The 21,623-nt window shown below is 36.7% G+C and overlaps 1 protein-coding gene across 3 annotated transcripts in view; it reads left to right on the forward strand.

Annotated features, from left to right (window-relative positions):
• The window catches only part of LOC108977559 (protein similar), a 165,868-nt gene that overhangs the window by 37,727 nt on the left and 106,518 nt on the right, over window positions 1-21,623 (forward strand). For all 3 annotated transcript variants that reach the window (XM_018947286.1, XM_018947287.1, XM_018947285.1), the window contains one exon: window positions 21,329-21,470. In XM_018947286.1, the coding sequence (XP_018802831.1) occupies window positions 21,329-21,470 (142 nt within the window). The remainder of the gene's footprint in view (window positions 1-21,328; window positions 21,471-21,623) is intronic.

Genomic DNA, 21,623 nt, shown 5'->3' on the forward strand with positions numbered 1-21,623 from the left:
ACTTTTGTTCATCAATAATTGTACTACCTAAAAGCTTTTGCAATATTTGCAACGATTTCGTAGCCGTGGTTCTATAGGAAATACAAAATTTCAACCAAATTCAAACACACATTAATTGCCATATGGGAGATCCAACTTTACACGAACATAAAAAGAAAGTTTGATCAAATCAAGGAAACATTTTTTTTATTGAATCGTTTTGCGCGCGCAGTTAAATGATCTGTGTCTGGGTCAAACTTATACAAGGTGATTTCCAAAGTAAACAGGACTTTTTGAATCTAGCGCCCCTTGGTGACGCCATCTTAATGTCGAGTAGGTGCGTTAGAATCTGTTATGTTTGTGTTATCGGTGCGAAAATGAGCTTCGAACAAGAACCAACACTAAATTTTGTTTTAAAATTGGTAAAACTTTTACCAAAACGTTTCTATTGCTGAAACAAGTTTATAGCGATGATTGCCTATCCCGTAGCAGAGTGCACGAGTGGTTCCAATGTTTTAAAAGTGGTCGTGAGGACATAAATGACGATGAACATGTGGGCCAATCAAAATCCGTGATCACCGGAAATTCCATCGACACTCTGCGTGAATTCATCAAAAATCTGCCGAAGTCATCATTAAAATTCATGGAAATGGAATTGAAGATATCCAAAACATCGATTTCTCGTATTTTAACCCAACATTTGGGCTTACGAAAGGTGTGTGCACGGTTTGTTCCGCACAAATTGACTCACAATCAAAAATTGCTCGGAATCCAACATTCGAAGGACGATTATTTGACCAAAAATCCCATTTTAACCATTAACCAATCCCCGTATTCACCTGATATGGCATCGTGCGACTTCTTCCTATTCGGAAAAATGCATTTGCCCATGAAAGGAAAGTGTTATGCAAAGGTAGAGGCCATTCCAAAGATTTGCACCGGCGTACTGACGGCCATACCGGCCAACGAGCTAAAACACTCGTTCGACATGCTTTTGGACCGTGCTAAAAGCTGTATTGAAGCAGAACTAAACTATTTTGAATAAAATAAATTGATTTTGCTGAAAAAATTTGTTTGGTTTTTTTAAGTCCTGTTTACTTTGGAAAACACCTTGGACAACGTTTTATATAAAAATTAATCAATGTTACTTTTTGTATATTCTTCTGAATCTATCTTTTTAACTAAAATATTAATTTCCGTTGAGTACTTTTCAGTGCTAAGTAGTTTCCAAAGAAGCCTTAAGAATGTTTTTCACATATTGCCACTTTGTTGTGTTGAAAAATTTTGAACACAATTTACTAAAGCTGGGCGTTGTAATACCAACTCGTTGCTTTCTTTACAGTTTCAAATTCGCAACGCCCGAAAGTATGCAATAAGCAACTGATTTCCATAAAATACTACCAAAAGCGCGCACCTCGCCGCAGTGGAAATGTAGCATTTCTTGTAACACAAGCGAAGACACAAACTGTCAATCGGCGAAGTGGAAAATCTTTTCATTAAATTTCAAAGGACGAAGTGATAGAAATAAATGGCAGTGTTGTTCTAAAGCAGCAGAAGAAAGCAAAATGTAATTTTTACAAAATTGCATGCAATGCAGACGCATAACGGTGTATGTGTTTGTTGTCGTTGTTGCCAGCCCATGCATATGCAAATCTGATTGCACGAAGCTTTTAATTTTTTCGATTTGCTCCTTAATTTTCCACTTTCATCATTTTCTCACAGTGTTCTCACTATTGTGCGGACACGCTTTTCGCTCTAAGTTAGTGAACTATTTGTGACTATATGCATATGTATGTGTTTGGCAACTGATTTCGTACCTTAACTTTGCTTTCATTAGACCCTTTGTTTGCGCTTCGCTCGGTTGGCTGCTCGATTCAGCAGTTTAATTTGAGCCATCACCTATAAACACCAATAAACATATATACATACATACAGTATGTACTGGTATAAACAAGCTGAGGTAAGCAAAATGTTCGCCGCTGCGGAAGCGTTTCGTAAGCGTAAGGTTGAATCGTAGAATAACTTTATAGTTGACGGGATAAAAGAATGAAAGAAAATTGCCAAATAGTGATTTGGAGCGGCAGGAGCCCGAACATGTATTCGAATATGTGTAAAGAATGAATGAAGTTAATGTAGCATGGCAAAGCAGTTTTGCACTATTGTTTGGAATAATAAGTATATAATATGTTGAATGTGTTTATATGTATAAAATATATTATAAAAAGCAGAAATTCCCAGAATTTGAATTTTCTCAAATGCATGGATATACTTACATACATACATGCAAATATGAAATGCAATTTGACCGGAACAATTGACGAATATATTATTTTATGGCTTTCAAAATTTGCTCGAACTCGTTGAAACCAGTTTTACATACTTAAGTTGCCTTTTATGTGTCGGAATTTGACAACCCTAACATTGCAATGTGGCCACTCACGGCTTTATCGTAAAGTTTCACATTTTTGATGGCTGCATACTCAGAAAATATTGACATACGAGCGCTGTTTATGTTGTTTACAGTAACTGAAAATATTCTTCTCGACCGTCTTCTCCCAATAGATGAACGTAATTCAATTTTTGACGATGAAGCTGCATCGAGAATCAGAGTTTATCGATGGTATTCTGTATTCAATCGAGGTCGTCAGTTAGTTCTAGACGTATTTCGCGAAGGAAGGCTAAAATCAGTTGTTATTCGGGAAACTATTGGTTCTGTGCTCAAACTAATATCGACAGATCGTCTCCCATCGTAAGGTAGGCATTAGTGGGACCAACATACATTCAATATTGCATGGACAAATGGCTATAAAAAATATTTGTTAAGGTTGGATCCCACATACTGTCGATTGGGGTCAAATAAGGACTCGGTTTTTATTGGTCGGAAGAAATGTTAAAAAAATACGAGAGATGCTTCAAAACATGTTTATGGCAGATGAGGAATCGTTGCAACATATCGTATTCATACTACTAGAGCAAACTAGAGCAATGCAGAACAGTAAATTCTGTGTGTTATACCACCATAGTTTTGACAAAGCGAGCTCTCACACATTGACTGTAAGAATTATTATTTTAAGCGTTTAACTGGACACCGAATGACTTCATCTTATAGCCGGGAGTGTTTTTTTTAATACCGTACCTAAATAAACGCATCCATATCAAATATATAATTCAACGAAGTCGATTCCTGAGCCTCTTTAAAGCGAAATTCGATCAGCTCCTACAACAAAATCAAAATATTTTTTCATATAATATTACTTTATCCGGACCAACTATTAACGAAATCGTTTTAGTCTACAGTTCATCGAGATACCTTTCCAAAAGCGTTTGCGAAATTTGTGAAGACAGCAGCCAAAACATAAAAAAAATTGCATAAGCATTCGCATTTTCACCGATTTTCATACTGATTTTCGCACATCAATGAGTGCATTCACCCATTACATGCTACAGCTTTGTCTACACTAACTACTTTCTTCTTTTTTACTTGCTTGCTTTCTTCCTTCCATACACCTCTCTTTCTCTCTCACAGCAGGCACTGCCGTTACCCAGTCCATACTCCACATGGCAGCGCTGTTTGTGCGGTTTGGCTGCGTGGCTTATTTTATGGTCGTGTGTTGGCTTAAAAGGAAATGCATGTCTGCTGCGTGAGTTGCCTGTCTGTCTGCATGTAGCACGAGCTCCAGCTATGCCCGTTTGTTGCTTCCGCTAGCGTGGCTTCCTGGCTGCCGGTCTAAATGGCTAGTTGCCTGTCAGTTGCTCGCGCCACCTGCTGGGCCCTACTTTGGTGAGGTTTAGAGCTACATTTATACTGTTTGGTTGTTTTTGTTTTTGCTTTTTTTTTTGCTTATATGAAGTGACAGCTTACGATATCTGCAAATGAAATTGCGTTCGCGTTGCTGCTGAAATTGACATGAAACATTTAAGCAACGATTTTGATGCAACACTTTTGCTGCTCTCGTTGCTCCATTTTACGCCGTCTTCATCGTTTTTTTTTCCACCATATTCTTATTGCATATCGTTTAGACGCATCATAAATTTCGTCGCTATGTGAATACTCATTTCATTTATGCTACTCTCTCTGCCGCTGCATTTGATATGCTACTCCTTTCGGAATTCGGTTGTCAATAAGAGCGTTGCGTCAATGCAATTTTTCGTTTCATTTCAAGTGAAATTTTATACTGCTGCCGACAGTTGAATGACAGCTAAATGACAAGCTCTCCAGTTTAGCAAATACCGTTGACAGCTCGGAGTTCGGAGGCTGTGTTAGAGTGCGGAGTTAATTATTTATGCTTATGCATGCATTTGTCGCTCAAGCATTCGAGCTATCTCCAGGGAGGTATAAAGTGCAACATTAGTTAATATTATATTATATTATAACCTGAACAGGGTATATTAAGATTGGTACGATGTTTGTAAGATCAAGAAAATGCAGAAGAACGTCGGAGTCCCTATAAAATATATATGTATATATAATTGATCAGCATATCACATCAGTATATATGCGAAATAGTCCATCAGTTTTTGCATTACCGATTCGCACACATCCTTTTCTCTCCCAGGAACTGCTCAATTGTCGGAACCGTCGATATTGGACGTCTATAGCATATAGCAACCATAGAAATTGTCCGGTACTTATATGAAAACTTTTTTATTTGATAAGATATCTTCACTAAATTTGACACGGATTGTCAAGGCAACTTCTTAATACCAGAAGAAGTTTTCCAGCTTAGATTACTATATAAAATAGCTGCCATACAAACTGTTCGGTTAAAATCAAGTTCTAATATGGAAACTTTTTCAGTTTTAAAGGATATTAATATGTAGTTCAAACCCAAACCCCCCCGGCCTACCTTATAAAAACACATTTTCTTTCAATAAAATTCGTTTTCCTTTGCTTCAAAATAGGCTTATCCTTCGCAGATCAACTCTTCTATCGACAAAAACATCTTCCAAGCGAGCATTCTTTTGAGATATGGGAACAGGAAATAGTCACTGGGAGCCAGATCTGGTGAATACGGTGAATTCGGAAGCAATTCGAAGCTCAGTTCAGTTGGATTTTTCACTGACTTGTGATTCGGAGCTTTGGTTTGGTGAAAGGGCACTTTCTTTTTCTTCAAATGCCGACGTTTTTCGGTTATCTTGTCCTTCATATGGTCCAATAACGCTATGCAATAGCCATTATTTATATTACTATTCCATGTTCATCCCAAAATACAGACGCCATAACCTTGCCAGACGACTGTTGCGTTCCAGAACGCTTTGGAGCAGATTCATCGTGTGCAGTTCACTCAAAATGACCGTCGAATGATCTTCGAAGTGAATGAATGGAGCTACGTTTCATCCATTGTCACATATCGACGCAAAATCTCGGGTTTCTTATGTTTGAATCTTATGTTTGCTCCGAATCATCAACTCGTTGCTTTTGGTTAAAGGCGAACTCGTGAATGATATGTACACGTTCAGTTGATATCTTTGCCGTCGTCCAAAATTATTTTGTGGACTTTTTGTTTTCGTCGGTAAAAACCTATTTCAAGTGTTCAGGGGCTTCCATTTTAACGGTTTTTCTTGTTTTTGAAGTAGAATTGTAACGCAACGAAGAACATTGTGCCACTAAATTCTTTAATGTCTTTTTAATTATATTCATTATTACATTTATTTCTTTAATAATTAATTATCGCTTACAGTTACTACATTTCTGTTCTTTTTTGACTGCACTAAAATTCTTAATTAATATTTCCCTTCAGCGTGCTTTGTTTATCGCTGCCACAACCAAGTTTTGCCTAATGCCTATATACCATGCCATGTTGTACTTGTTACTTCTGCTCGGCCTCCTTTTTCTTCACTTTCTTCTCTTCCTGTTCCTTCTTCCCTCATCATTCTTCTCCTTCCCTCTGCCTTCTTCTCCTTCCTTTAATTCTTCAACACCAAGCCAATGCCATAATGCTGCCGAGTAATGTGCGTGCTGCGTAGTTTGGGCACTTGAACTGCCCACGACACAATTAACTCTAAATAATCGATATTACTGCTCCGGGGTTGGGGTTATGGTTATTTATTTTATTACAAAGATTAAACTCGATTATTGTGGTTCGTGGCTTTAGGGTCTCAGAATAAAGTGCTTAAATATCAGCGTTGGGTAACCTTTTGAATTAAAGTCACTTTTTGAAATCAAGTCAAAAATATTGTACATTTTTATTGCCGAAATTTGAGTTTAAGTATCTATGTATATACATATATATAAAAGAAAGTTGTGTTAGTTACACCATTTATAACTCAAGAACAGCTGAAGGGATGTGGCTGAAAATTGGTGGGGAGGTAGTCTAGAACCACGGTAAGGACATATTATACATTTTACCTCTTTATGTCAAAATTTAATACAACTCATAAATACAAAAATTGTATTTCAAATCATATGCATTTGTTCAAAATTCATGTTTGTAGGAATCCTCTAATCCTCCGAATAATTTTAAACAGATTCTTCCTCAAAACTAATACAATTGCTAAGTATTTGGAATAGTCCAAAAGAACTGCAACCAAATACGCAGTGAAATAGATTATAACTGGCTCAATAATCCAGCCAATTTTTTCGTCTTTCCACGCCTGAAACCGGTTCATCATGTAAAGCCGACTAGAATGACTGTCGATTGGACTCCAGTGAGAAATGATGGAGATATGTTTCTATTGTCACACACCGACGCGAAAATCCGGTTTTATTACGATTAAAGAGCACTCAAACACTTCTCAGAATCAGTTATTCGTTGTTTTTGTTGGATTATGAACTTTCGAGGCACCCACTTTGCACAGAGCTTTCGCCTCTTTGGAGCATCATTGTCCTCCGTGCTCATTTCACCTGTTTCCAGCTTAGCAAATATCTTTTCAACAGTGGATTTCCCTGAGCCCAAAGTCAACAGTATTTTCCCCCCAAAAAGTAATGCTTTATTAACACACGAAATGCTTTATGATTCCTTTGTTTTTATAAAATAACACAAGTTGCTTCACAAATCTCATTAAGTAATAGTTATAATCCAGCTAATAGAAATCATATAGATGGTAGTATTAGTATTATCTATGTATCAGCCACAGTGAAGCGTGGATGGGTCCTCTAGTTTTTGTTATAAAAAATATATCAAATTTTTAAAAGTTCTCTTTAGCCGCTTCACACTTAACACTATTTCATATTTATTATTTAATATGCGCTAATTTTTTTGTGACTACCTCGTTGCCGTGAGTGCAATTTCGTTTTAGAGTCCTTTTCTTCCGTCCGGACTCATTTGCTTCTGTTTATGACAGAAATACTTATCAGTACCACAGACACATGAAAACTTCATCAACAGAAGTAGTTTTTTATGGCACGTCTGCTCTTCAGAGCCAACTTTACGATGCTCTCAATAAACGCAACATTCATTTTCGCTTACGTATTGAGTGGAAAATAGAGAAATGCAGAGACAGACTAAGTTCAGACGGCTCATTAGCTAGAAATTAGTAACTACATTTATTGGTGGAGATTTTTCAAATATATAAACTTAATATATATCTTGTTGAATGAGTTTTTGTTGAACGAGTTGTTGTTGTGCGTATATCTCTTACTTCTCAAATAAAAAATTTATAAAACCATCGAGCCACAGCAACTCAGAATGTTTATAAACTTTGACTAAGGCAAGAATTTAAAATTGCTGTAATTAAAGAAAGAAGGATACAGGAACTGTTCCGACACATTTTGCAGACTCTGTGCGTTTTTCAAGCGCCAGCTCGTGCACATGTGTGCTGTGCTAAACGCTGTGGATGTTTTATAATTTTTCATGCCACTAAACTCTCGAACATCTGCTACAACATGCCGGTGAACAAATAGCCAGTAAAAAAATAAAAGAAAAGAAAATAAAAATAAAATAAAATAAATTTACGCAAGGCACCAGCTGCAAGTCTATTAAAGTAAACTTTAAAATCATTCACAGGTTCTTGTTGCATGGCTTGTTGTTGCTGCTGTATTTTTTGTTGCTATAGTGATTGGTGTTGTTGTTGTTGTGTTTTTAATGTTTTTGTGATTTTTCTTGTTGTTTTTGTTGCTATTTTTTGTTGCAACATTTTTGTTGTTTTAACATTTTTGTTGTTGTTGTAAATTTTTTTCCTGTTGTTGTTGTTCTTATTGTTATTGTAAAATTTTGTTGTTGCTTGGACATGCACGTTGTTGTTGTTGTGTCATTTGTGTTTTTGTTGTAACATTTGTGTTGTTGTTGTTTAATTTTTTGTTGCTGCTTGATTTTTGCTTACTTTTTGTTGTTGTTGTCATTTTCGTTGTTGCTGTACACTTCCGATTCGCTGTTGCAATCTCTGCTGACTAGCAACAATTGTTGCTCCTGAATTTCAGTCGCTTGGCTGGTCGTTCACCCCCACCGCTGCAACCATGTTCGTCGTACGCGCCGTACCAGCATTGCATCCTGCCGGTTTGCTATAAGTTTTAATGTACGACAATTAGTTTGTTCGCCAAGTTATGGTCGATTCTTGGCAAACTTCATGCCAACCTCAAATCACTCTGTCTCTCTCTCCCTCTCTCTCTCTCTGTCGCTCTACTCTGACTTTATCACATTTAACGCCTTGCATCAGCGTAACAGTCTAATTGGACGCGTTGCAGTTTTCTTCGCAGATTTTAATTGTTTTGTGTTTTACAGCATGAAAATGTGTAAAGTTTCGCAAACAACATCTCAACCAGCCGGTGCGCGCTACTCCTTGTTGTTGCTGGCGCGACAGTATTATTCCTCTTTCGCTTAACTTTCCTTCGAAACGCAGTGTTTGCTTTATTTATTGTTCGTTATTTTTTTCTTCTAATTTTTATTACGATTAAATCTTGAAATACTAACCATTTGTCTGATGAGATTTTTTTTTTCGATTTCGAAAAGTACTCATCTAATGAAGAGCGGAAACTAAAATCCTTTTGAGTATATACATACATACTTATCTTCGTTGAAATTTCATTTGCCGCTCGTATTTCATTGGATTTCTCATGCTTCAAGATTTCAAACAGTCAAGAAACCCTTCAAATTTTCTAATTTCCCACAAACGTGCAACTTTTCAGCAAATAAATTAGATAATTAAATCCAAAGCATTTGAGTGACTATGTTAGTTATTTGTTGAGAGGCTACTACCTTCCTCTCGCAATACTACAACACACTTTGAATTACCGTCAAGTATATATTTTCCGGCTCCATCTAGACCCTCTAGCCAATATCCGGTAGGAAGTAGCCAACGGAACAGTGCTGTCAAATTCTATTTTACAATTAATTAGTGCACATAATGCTCGGTATTTTTGTTGCTTTTCATAAAGCGCACGAATTGTTGTTGTCAACAGTGTTGTTGGTTTTGCTATTAAAGACATTACGAACGCCCGAAAGTAGTCAAAACAACTTCGTTGGTATTATATATTTATGTATGTATGTGTTTGTCGAGAGTGCGAGTTATTTATTTAATTTCGGCACCGTTATATTGACTGCCGGACTGCCGAGCAATGGGTGGCGGCGCTCCGCTAAAACCCTCTGAATACGCTGTAATGTTTTTTCGTACTTAAATTGAGTTAATTAACGCTAACTTTACTGCAGGTGCTGCAAATTGCTTAGCTCTGCTCGCTCGCTCTCTTCTCTTGCACACACACACTAAAGACGAATCAATGTGCACATAAAACGGTACACTGATAATAATGTGAATGGACTTCATTGCATTCATTACAGAATTAAATGAAAATTTGAATATTTGGCAAGCGAGAAGCGGGTGGCGGGTGCTGATACGCGCAAAGCAACGAAATGATTACTACGTCAATTTCCAAATTCAAATCTTTACAGCGAACGCTTCAATTAAATTTTAGCAAAAGAATGCTAATTACAATTTTTATAAAACTTAAGCACTCAAGTACCCCTTGAATTTAAAAAAAAAAATTAAAATTTAAATTTTTCCATTCTCCGCCTTTTAAATGTAGTTCTTTTTTTAGCCCTTATTTAATTGTTTGCTTCCATCTCTCTCTTGTTTTGACTTATTATGTTCAACAGTTTGTGCAAATATTGTTTTAATGAAGTTCCTTTGCGTATAAATAAAAAATCATTCTTGCTCTACTACATAAGCGCCATCTAATGTCTTACCTCACTTTGTAGATTCTGAAAGTTGCAAAGTTTCAAACTAACAAGCTTCATTTGGTAGTCAAATTTATGCAATTGAAAAGTTCCAACTGTGACATTATGTTCTTTATGTTTCTATTTTTAGAAATTTTCTTCATTTTCAAATGCAAAAAAAAAAAAAAAATTTGAGTTCAGCGGCAATTTAGAATTAAAAAAATGGCAGTGGATTTTTTTTTTTTTTTGGATTAATAATTACTTGGATATTGGTATTTGTACTATTTTATAATTATTATCAGGTTAGGTTAGGTTAGATGGCTGAAACCTGTATTCGAACTTATAAATTAGGTAATTGATTAGTAACCAATACAAATTTTACGTTTACTTTCCATATCTGTCAGTTCGGTGGGATTTCGAAGTCTTGACCTCCCAAACGCGTAAGAGTCAAGAATAAAGTGCTAAGTTGTTTCCATCTCATCTTCTTCCTTACAGCTTTTGCAGACTGGTAGGATTTCCAGGCTTGCTGCATGAACACAAATGGGGCAATGACCTGTTAAAAGCGCCACAGCTAGAAAGAGGTTAGCTTTACTGAGGGCATAAGATCACTATATCTCTTGCGATCGATCTGGGGGTAAAAGGGCTTTCCGATAGCGCATGTACCGATGGTGGCTCGGCGCTAAGCTGCCGCGAATCCCAGCTATCCCGTAGTAGAACACAAGCGTATACAGGAACACCGACTGACCCTCTTTACAGTGCCCGCTATTATATGGACAGAAAGAGCCGAGTTCGGTTTGGCGACTCCATTGGTCAAGTGATTCGGTATGAAGTCAAAGTGAGTCAGGATTTCCAATTGTTGGGACTCGTATTCTTTTTAGAAACCCAGATTCTCAGAGTGATAGCCAGTTTTGCAGCCAAACATCTTCCGATGATATCTATGGGCAAAATGTGCGAAACGTTGAACGCTCTCTTTGTTTGTGTGGTCTTGCCAGTGTGGTATTTTCTAAAGCTCTCTACGACATAAATACTACATAAAACATAATGGGCTTGACTATGGTGGCGTAGAGCCAGAGGACCACTTTCAGTAAGAAACCTCACCTTTTGCAAACCTCTACAGCCGTACAAGACTTTCCTTTGGCTATAAGCGTTACATTGTCTGCATAGGTCATAATCCGGTAGCCACGATCTTCAAGTTTTTTAAGCAGGTCGTTAACGGGCAGGAGACAACACGACTTTGTGGGGTTCCCCTACTCACATTTCGTCGGTGTGTGACTCCCGTTTCCCCATTCCGTTTCAGTAATGCTGTTTGATTTAACCCCAAGGCCGTCTAGTGTATTTACGACTGCTTCCGGGATTAGGTTATTGAAAGCTCCCTCAGTATCAAGAAAGTTCCCAACAAGAATTTAACAATTAAATATAGAGTTAATGGAACTGATTTTGTAATTGTTGTGATACTTATATTGCGTAGTCGATCAAACTTCAACTTATTTTTTATTCAGCCTAAATAATAGAAAATAGAATTAAAAGTTGAATTAAATAAAACTTTCATTCTTTGAAAATTTAAATCCGCTTTAGAAACAGTTTGAATATGTTCGCTTGTAAGAGTTCTCTTTGTCAAGTCATCACCTTCCTTCCTTCCTTATTTACTCTAGTCATCTGCAATATTTTTTCCACAGTCACCGCTTATTATTGGTGTTTAGTCTGCTTGCTCACGTACAAATGCCGTTTGCCTAAAGGTAAAAATGCAATTTTCCCCTTGACTGACATTATGATGTGCAGCTAAATCTGCTGTTAAATTTGTTGCATGCCACACACGTGTGTGCATAATACGTACTTGCATGTGCAACGGAAGCATGTCTTCGGCATTTGTTGACACTGCTTGAACCGCAAGGCAACACACACATATGTACAATACATGCTTCCATGCTCTTCCCACACATGCAGTATGCAAATGCTCAGCATTGCGGTGTGCCCTGGCGTATGAGTAACATTTTCATAAAACCAAATTGTTTTGCAGTTATGAAATAAGTTTACGTAGCGTGTGAATTTCACAAGTAATTCGCTTCAATTTCAAATTATGACAAGCTGATGCGCTGAATGCATGAAATATTGCAGACAACTGTTGAAATGTGTTTTTTTTTTTTTTTTGGTGAAATAGCGTTAAATTTTTAGTTTTGAAAAATTATTAAATTTCAATATTTATGGAGTGACAATAGCCCGCAAGACTTCTAGGCAGTGCATCATTAGCTTTGAACATACTAGATAGCAGTAATAATTTGTCGAGCAAAAGTTTTTTTTTCCTCAGCTAATGGGCCATAAACGCTTTCGATAACCTTTGCTCGGTCCGAAAGGTCAATGCAATTGCAAGAAATCACAATTACCTGTGCATTGCAAAGGATTGCAATATTTTCCAATACACTCCTACGACACTCATTGTGTTGGTGTTTGTACCTAAGTGACCGTAAGCTGATGGTCATAACGATTTTATCCTGTTGCAAACACAAAACAAACTACAATCGACAAGATTTCAGCAAGCAGGCGGGGTAAGGCTTGTATATGTGTGATATTTTGTGTGTGTCTGCACCTTTACTTCCTTTGCTCTAGCAGAAATGCATCCAACGCACGTTCGAAATCTTGGCAAACAAATCCTTGATTTATGTTTATATGCTTTTGCCGGCGTTGCGCTCGTTTGTATTTTCTTATCCCAGCCAGTCCAGGCAAACTCGGGCATTAAGAGAAATATGTGCGACGCTTTAGTGGATATATCACAGTCTGCTTAACAGTTACATATGTAAGTATGTATGCATGTGTGGCTATTTTTGGCGAGTTTTCCTTTTCATTTTCATGATGACCGCAAATAATCAAATGAAAATAAACGATCGTCGGCGGTGTACATAACTGCTATCATTTCGCTACTCAATGCTTGGGCTATTATTGTGGCACTGCTCCTGGCCAACGATATACTTAGTATGTCACATACATATACACCCACATATACACTCACATATACTCTAATATAGCAATGGTCGCATTGGCAATGCACTGAATTGCACTTCTGTTGCACACACTCGGACCTCGGACTAATGCGGCTATCTATTTGCGTCTGTCCGTTTGTCTGTCTGTCTGTCCGCTATAAAATCCTTTGGTTACACTACCGTGCCGCCCTGACTTCTGGCTCAATCGTTGCCGTTCTGCCGTTGCATGAAATGAATTGAAATGATGACGATGATTTACTGTTATGTGATTCCATTCAAGGGTTTACTTCTTCGAAGCAAATACGCTACAAATTCGATACACAATATGATTTTCACTACGAGTTTTGCCTGAAAAGTGTGCGTCATATAATAAAACCATAATATAACCGTTATAACCATTATATAGTCGATTCGATTCGCCATTTCTCTGCTTATTCTGTTTGAGAGCTGATCTCTTGTAAAAAATTTGTTTGAGCTAGCGTTTTGAATTTGATACTAGATAGTTTGCAAAAAAATCATTAAAGTGTTATTTAGTTTGGATTTTGACAGTCTTTATACCAGCCACGCGAACTAGTCCCTCGATTTTCGAGATTTCGTTCTGTTATGTTGTTTGTACTCGTTTTTTTCTCCCCAAGAAACTGTTTATTTAACGAAATTGTTCAAATTAGACCTAACTAAAATCTGGCGGCTCTTTCTCTGACCACATATCGGCGAATTGTTGGTGACAAGAAGCCGTTGGAGGAGAGGGGCAGTGAGCATCTTTGCGGATGGATCAAAGTTTGGGGGAAAGTTGATGAAAGGGTTTACTGTCAGGTGGTCTCTATTAACTCCAGTTTCAGACCCCCTAACTATTGTAGTGTCTTACAAGCCGAGGGTGCAGGCATTAAGGTTGCAATAGATTTATTACTCTGGAGTGCAGAATTCGTGAGAGAAGTGAACTTTAAATAGATACTAGCCTTGAACTCATTAACAGTGCTTTCAGGGTTGATCAAGGAGTGCATAAGCTCGATATCAGTAGTATTGAGTGTCTTTGTTATTAGACTAATATGGGTGCTAGGTTCTGGTGAATGGTAGGAATCGTCGTGCTCCCGAATCGTCTTGTGCTATACTTCAAAATAGCTGGGCATCGCGAAGCTTGGCCAGCGCTAGGCCACCATCGATATATGCGCTGTCGCAAAAGCCGTTTGGCTCAAGACCGATCAAGTGATCTCCTTGCCCTTAGTAAGGCTCGCTTCTCCCTAGTTGTGGGACTTTCAACAGACCATTGCCCTATTGACGTGCTTGCTGTAACGTTGGGCATCTTAGCAGACACCATTTGCAGCAACTGTATAGAGAATGTGAGATGGAAACAACTCAACGCCTTCCTCTTGACTGTTACGCGTTTGGGAAGTCAAGGCACTTAAGAGCTCATTTCTTCAGACATCCCACCGAAATGACGGGAAATTAAACGCCCGCGCAAATTTGTATTTTCTACTAAGCGCTTTCCTAATTTATAAGTTCAAACACAGGAGTTTTTCTTTTCTAACTAACCTAACTATAGCATATATGGACAGGAAAGAATTGGAAGTGCTATAGTCTCTTCGATTCGCTACTCTCTTTCGCTGCTACTAGCGTATCTGAGACAACGTATGTCAATTAATTAGGATTTGTAGTCATCCTTCTTTACTTCAGTATATTTCCCAACGACCCTGGTAAGCGCGAGTTTTGCTTTCTTTGCCCACTTACTTGTTACATAACCTTGAAAGCAGCTTTACAGATTTGATTAGTCTTGTATTTGTATTCCGTTTTCCATTTCCACTGTATGTTTGATAGTTTTACGTCTGCTTCTTCGAAAACGACCGCCGTAGGTACTTGAGTTTATGTGCCTTATATCTGTCGTTCACACATTTGCGTTGCGTTGTTGTGATTTTCCATTCGCCGCTGCAGCTTTGATGGACAATAATGCGCCAAGTATAATTCTATATGTGCTATTTTATATAAATGACTGTCATTTCCATCGTCTATATGCTGCTGCATGCCTTTGGTTGCTTATCTTCATTGCAACGGGTCTGCTCGGTCTGCTGCATGCCGGCGCGTTGCACTTGAGCAGCGCTCAATATTGGCTAGCGCATGTTCATAAATTTTGGCAATCGTTAAGTTGTGGCACGTATGACTGGCGTACGAGTGTTGCTTTCGCTACTGACAGCACTTGATACTCTCATGCCTTGACTTCCTGGCTGGTTGACTGGTTGGCTGGCTGTGAGCTGCTGCCGCCACCCGGAAAAGTCCTTGACTAAAGGACACATCAAGTTCATTGGGAAGCGCGTTTGTGTTGTTGCTGTTGTTTCCTCCTCTTCTTCCTCTTGCACTTTCTCTTCGCTTTGTCTTATTTCTATTTACTTGATGCGTCCAGCTTAACAACGGTTAATGCCATAAATACTACAATGCATCCGCGGTATGCCGGCATTCCGACGAGAATAAAATACAAACACATACAGACACGCATAAGCAGTTGCACTTTGCATTTGCTGCACGGCACATGCACCGTTACCTCTCACACCCTTTCGCTGCCAACTCAGTTTACAATTTATTCCGTCATTCTTCCTTGCTGTTGCTGCTGGAATATTTCGTTGACCTCCAAAAGCTGTTGAATTCGCTGCTGTGGGCTTGTTGCTTTTGCTGGCATTCGTGGTAACAGTACACATTGTCTTTAACAATGTGTGTGTTTGTTTGTGTAGGGACAACATTTCTCCGGTGTTGCAAAAGTTTTTCGCACAACATGGTTTAAATGTGAAAATAACTTTTTAAATGAAAAATCTAAATGTGAGGGAGTGACTCAATGAGTGCACATTTGACGGCATGCCGGAAGTCGGTAACACAGAAGGGAGAGAAACTTTGCTCTTGCGTGCATCTAGACTTTAAAGTTTAATAAAGCAGTTTTTGAGGAATATAAAATTTGCTCAGCATCCACAGGATATCAGTTTGGTTTGAAACTATTACCTAAAAATCGACTTAAATGTTCATAATATGTGACCTGATCTACGAAAAGGGAGCTAACGTGCGAAAACTAGTTTTCTGGGAAACAGCTGTTAAAAATCTCATCTTCCATCCGAATCAAATAAAAAGTGAAAATTTTTTTGACACCTAAGCCCCCTTTCCGTAGACCAGGTCTCGTATATTTCGAATAAAATTTTTTTTTGTTAATTCTTTAAAGACCTTTTATACAATAAATAAATAGGAATAAGATAAATTTAAAGAATGTGGCATAATACAGTTATAAGGCCGAAAAGACGAATTTTCCAAACTTTTTTTCTGAGAAAACTTTTAAATTTATTGATCAAAAAATGTGTACACATATTATTTTATCTTTTAACTGTATTTTAAGACTTAGTACTAGTGAAAATATTTATTTGGAAAGGAACTACAGCTAATCTCCGGAAGCTCCTCTCAAAAAAGACAATTTGCGGTGACCACACCATCTCTGAATTTTTTTTTGACAAAATGGCGGTTTCTTAAAAAAAATCGATTTTGGACCAAAACTTCAGCCTTAAATTGTTTATTAAAAATTTTTTATCGATTAAAGTAAATCTTAGTTTAATTACAAAAAAAAAAAAAAACTTCTGAAGCTCGTGTTAAAATTCGAGACTAACCGCCTCAGCCATTTTCAGGTAATGTTGGTCACCAACATTCACCATTTTAAGATAAACGTGTTTAAAGTTTGGTCTTGTACTTCGAAGCGCTCTGAAACGTCTTTTCAAATTTTAATATATAAAATTTTCTGTGTGTATCCTTAAATATATGTGCATTAAGAAAATAAAATAAAAAAAATCGATTTTTTGAAAATTCTAACTGTGTATAACTAATCGCCAGGATGACCCCCGAAAAATGGTGTCTGGCGGTGTAGACAACTTTTCTTTAACATTCATGTAGTACAATTTGTACTTCGCTTGAAAATAGGTCTCAGTTTAGTCGATCACCTCTTCACTCGACGAATATTGCTTTCCAGCGTGCATTCTTTTGATATCTGAGACCAGATTGATTGATTTGTGACACAGAGCATTGTCTTGGTGAAACGACACTTTCTTCTTTTACAAATGGGGCCTCTCTTCGGTGATTTAAGACTATGGTCGCTGTTCGCTTCTTTTTCAAGGTAGTCAGTCAAGATTATTCCATGCGCATCTCAAAACACCGAAGTCATAACTTTGGAGCGAGTTCACCGTGTGGCGTCCACTCGGATCACTGTCAATTGGTCTTCGGAGTGAATGAATGGAGCCATATTTCATCCAATGCAAGACATCGACGCAAAAACTCGGGTTGATTACGCTTTAACATCTCCAAACACTGCTCCGAATCATCAACTTGACATTATTCTTGCTTGCGCTTCACTTTGCATAGAGCTTTCGCGTATCCAAATGTTTGTGAATGATATGATGTACACGTTCAATTAATTTAGAGTACTTGATATCTCGAACAACTTCACTTTTCGGCCATTCAAAATAATTTTGTGGACTTTTTTGATGTTTTCGTCAGTAGCAATCACATTTGGGCTTCACCGTCTTCGGTACTCATTTCACCACGTCTAAACTTAGCATATTATTATTTTCCTTGGGTAGTGTCCGGAAACTCATCTTCAAGACCAGTTTTTGTGTCAACTGTATTTTATCCCCTTCAAAAAGCAATATTTTTTCAACTCGCGAAATTCCTTTTTATCCATTTTTTGCACTAACAAAAGTTGCTTCACTCAAAATGACATAATTCATATTTCTATAGATTAGGGGTAACTAAAAATCATATGGTATTAGCACTAGTAGCGCCATTTATATTATAACATGCCAACTTTGTGATATATTTTTTATAATTTTTTTTTTTGCACGCTTTTTTTTATATCCAGTCTAAATCACTAGTTAGAGCCTAATTCATGAACTAATAGCATGAAAATACGCTGTGCTCGGTGTGTAGGCATCAGAATTATCATGTTGATTTGTTGACTAAATAATTAATCCGCTTTCCATTTTTTTGCGGGCTTCCGCAAAAAAGTACAACTGCGGGGACACCGAGTGTATTTATATATCATAAGTATATATATATATATAAATACACGGTATATATATACTATATATACTTCTAGTCAGCTGCTGTTACATTTGTATTTATTTTGCTGGTCACCTCCTCGCGAGCCTTATGCTTGTTTTACTTTTTTCTTCATTGCCTTGTCATTGCTGTTTTTGTTTTTCGTTTTTCTCTCTTGCTCTCTCTCATTTTCAGTGTGTATGTGTGTTTGCAGTGAAATTAATTCGTGAAAGAAAACAGAATAAAACTAATTTTCTGCTACTGATTTTGAATTAATCGAATGAATTCATTCTGTCTTTCGCAAGGCAGTGTGTGTGCAAGAGGGGAGGGAAGCAAGATCTTATGAGTGTGCAGTGGGTGCCGAGCAGCAAGATATTGAACTTGGCTAGGGGCATGTTTACGTAGCCCAACTGCTTGTTTTATTATTATCATTTTTGTTAAAATGTTTCCTTTTTTCGTTTTTCTCTTCTTCTGTTTATTGTTATTGTGTTGTGCTGAGTGAATATTTTTATTTTCTATAAATGTTTTCTTATCGGGTAAAACGATTACAGTTCTTTTAGGATTAATTTCTTTTTTTTAAATATTTTTTAAAGTTAATTTTTGTCTAAAAGTAAGCCGACTTGCAAAAAACTATTTGTGTTTCGAAAATTAAAAAGCTCTGTCTTTCTAGCTTTTGGTAGTGCTACTGCTTAAGTTACCATATGTCTTCTATATTTTTTTTTTTATAAATGGCAAGCAATTGAGTTTATGAGTAAAAAGTCATTTTAATACAAAAACCAACAGTTCCTTCCATTATTTAATGCCCTTCCTGTCCTAACCTATAATGTTTCCTTTAATTATTGCTCTGCCAAATTGCTTTGTCTAAAAGACTTTTCAGCAGCTTGTTTTGCGACATTATTTTAGAATTGGCTTTGTTATTTTGAGCTGCACTGTTATTAATTAATTTGCATTTGTTGCTCTTTCGGCAGTCCGTTAGTGCCGCCTTATGGGCTTTTCACCTGTGGCCGCATAAAATCGATAGAAAAAATCAAAAGTCAGCTAAGGAAAATAACAATTATGCCGAACATACTATCAGTGGCCCATAAGCTGCCGTAACGAGGCTGTAAATTTTTGGTAATTACTTTTCTGTGGCTTCTGTGCCGGCCACGTTAATGGCAAGAGAAACTGTGGTGTGGACATAACCTTCTTTTATGATTGGTACCTAAACACATACATAAATATTTGACACAATAGAATTGCGGCACCAAATGTCACAACATCACTTTTACCTCAATATTAAATTAAATTTGTAGGTATGTATTACACCGTTATGAATTTTCATTTTGGTGAAGTTTGCCTTTTTATCGCTTGTACAATAAATGGAAAGTTATGAATTTTCCCGAAAAAATATTTTAATTGTTTGTTAGGTCTTTGTTGTGACGTGAAGAGCATATTTTTAGATACTTTAGTTTTTGTTGTAATATTATTTACATAATTTCTCAAAGAAATCTGAAAACTTTATAGCCCATTATGTATATAATTTGCAAACATGTTTAACAATGCGTGTTAGTCTAAAATTGTGCTATGGTAAGATCGAACTACCAATAGTGGCCCGTAGTGGGTTCAAAATGTAGGCAAATGGCTCAAAATCACTCTCTCACATAACAGTAATCTGTTATAGCTTATTGTTACATGCACTACTGCTTTTTGAATTGAAATTTGTTTTTCAATATTCAAATTTATAGAGTGGTAAAATATTGTTTCATCAGCTTTTGAGATATCCCAATGAAATTTATCGTTGCATACATTCATAGAGATAACTAACATGCAACCAAGTCAACAATCACCGGAATGGAAGAAAAAAATGATCGAAAACCAAAACAATCACGTCAAAGCTGCTCAAAAATCAAGGCGATGCTCATTGTTTTTTCGATATTCGTGGTTTATGGCATCATGAATTTATTCTGCAGGAACAGACGGTCAATAAGGAGTTCTATTTGGCTGTATTGATGCCTTTGCGAACAACCGTCGAAAATGGCTGGAATTGTAGAAGAACAATGCACCATCGCATCGAGCATCGATTGCAACGGAACTTAATGCTAAAAACGCAATTAACACCAACGATCAACCACCGTGTTCACCAGATTTGACTCCATGTAACTTTTTCTCCGCTCCGTGGAACCTGTTTTCAGTCCATCGAAGAGATAAAACAACATTCGCTGAAAGAGCTGAAGGCTATTCGAAAAAGTGCGTACTGGAAAAATCGTTGACGTTGTATTACATCTGATGGGAACCAAATAAATATCGATAAATGATTAAATATTTTAGACTTTATTTAAAATTTTTGGGGCCTTTTTAGTCACAATGTATTACAAGTATATTATTGCTTGGATTCCGATCCTCTGGTTAACGTTTTGTACCCTAAGGTATTTCCCTACCTTTGATTCCTGCGAGTTGCTGGAGTATAAAGTGTTTGGTTGCACCCGAATGTAGCCCTTTCTTACTTGTTTATTTTATTTTTAATTATAATTTTATTTTTTAATTTTATTTATTTTTATTTGTAATTTTTTTTGAGGTGTACATATTTTTTAAATTCTTCCGTTTCGCATTTGATTATTATTATTATTATATATTTCTTACTACTTTTTGTTTTGTTACTTATATATTTCTTTATGTTATTTTCTATTATATTACTAATCTTTTACATCAATAATCTATTTAAGCCTCAATATTCATGCTTCATTGCTTCCCCTTGCTGTGGTGGCGCAACAGTTTGCTTGACAAACCACAAAATCTAGCTAATAAAGCACTCGTAATAGAACACGGAAATTAGAGAGCACTCGAAAGATTTTAAATATTTTTGCATTACACGTTAAATAATAAAATGAACTGCGTAATTGGCTCTTCAAGGTCTTAGGTAACCACAGAAAATGTCTCACTGGAATAGCTAAGACACATGCTAACTTAATATCTATATTAATACTTACATAGAGTACTTACCTAAATACATACCTAAATACTTATATATATATATAATTCTCTATACCAGAAATACATATATATATACATATATAGTAAATGCATAAATCGTATAACATTCACAGTAAATATACTTGTGTGAGATTATCTTCTTAAATTATATATGAAGCATTATTTATGTCACATTAATCGACGTATCAAGTTACTTAACTATTAATAGTCCATCTATACTGCTTACAAACGCTACAATTTTCTTTTGCTTTTCTTCCATCTTTCTAGTGTTGAGCAAGGGCCAAGGTGAGACTTGTCGCTATAGATTCCTGGGTAAATACGGCGGCTACTGTTGGATCGTGACACAAGCCACAATTGTTTATGATAAATTGAAACCACAAAGTGTTGTTTGCGTTAATTATGTCATAAGGTAAGTACACTGATTTCCATTTACCTCCAATTATCCATTGTATGTTTGCGTAAAAATTTCAAACGGGAACGAGTGTATTTTTAACGCGTGTGAAATTCTATGAAATGAAATTAACAGTGAAAGTTACAAAAAGTGATTTGATATTGGAAAATA

This window comes from Bactrocera latifrons, unplaced genomic scaffold, assembly GCF_001853355.1.
Source record: "Bactrocera latifrons isolate USDA-ARS-PBARC rearing strain unplaced genomic scaffold, ASM185335v1 scaffold_91, whole genome shotgun sequence".
Taxonomy (NCBI): Eukaryota; Metazoa; Arthropoda; class Insecta; order Diptera; family Tephritidae; genus Bactrocera; species Bactrocera latifrons.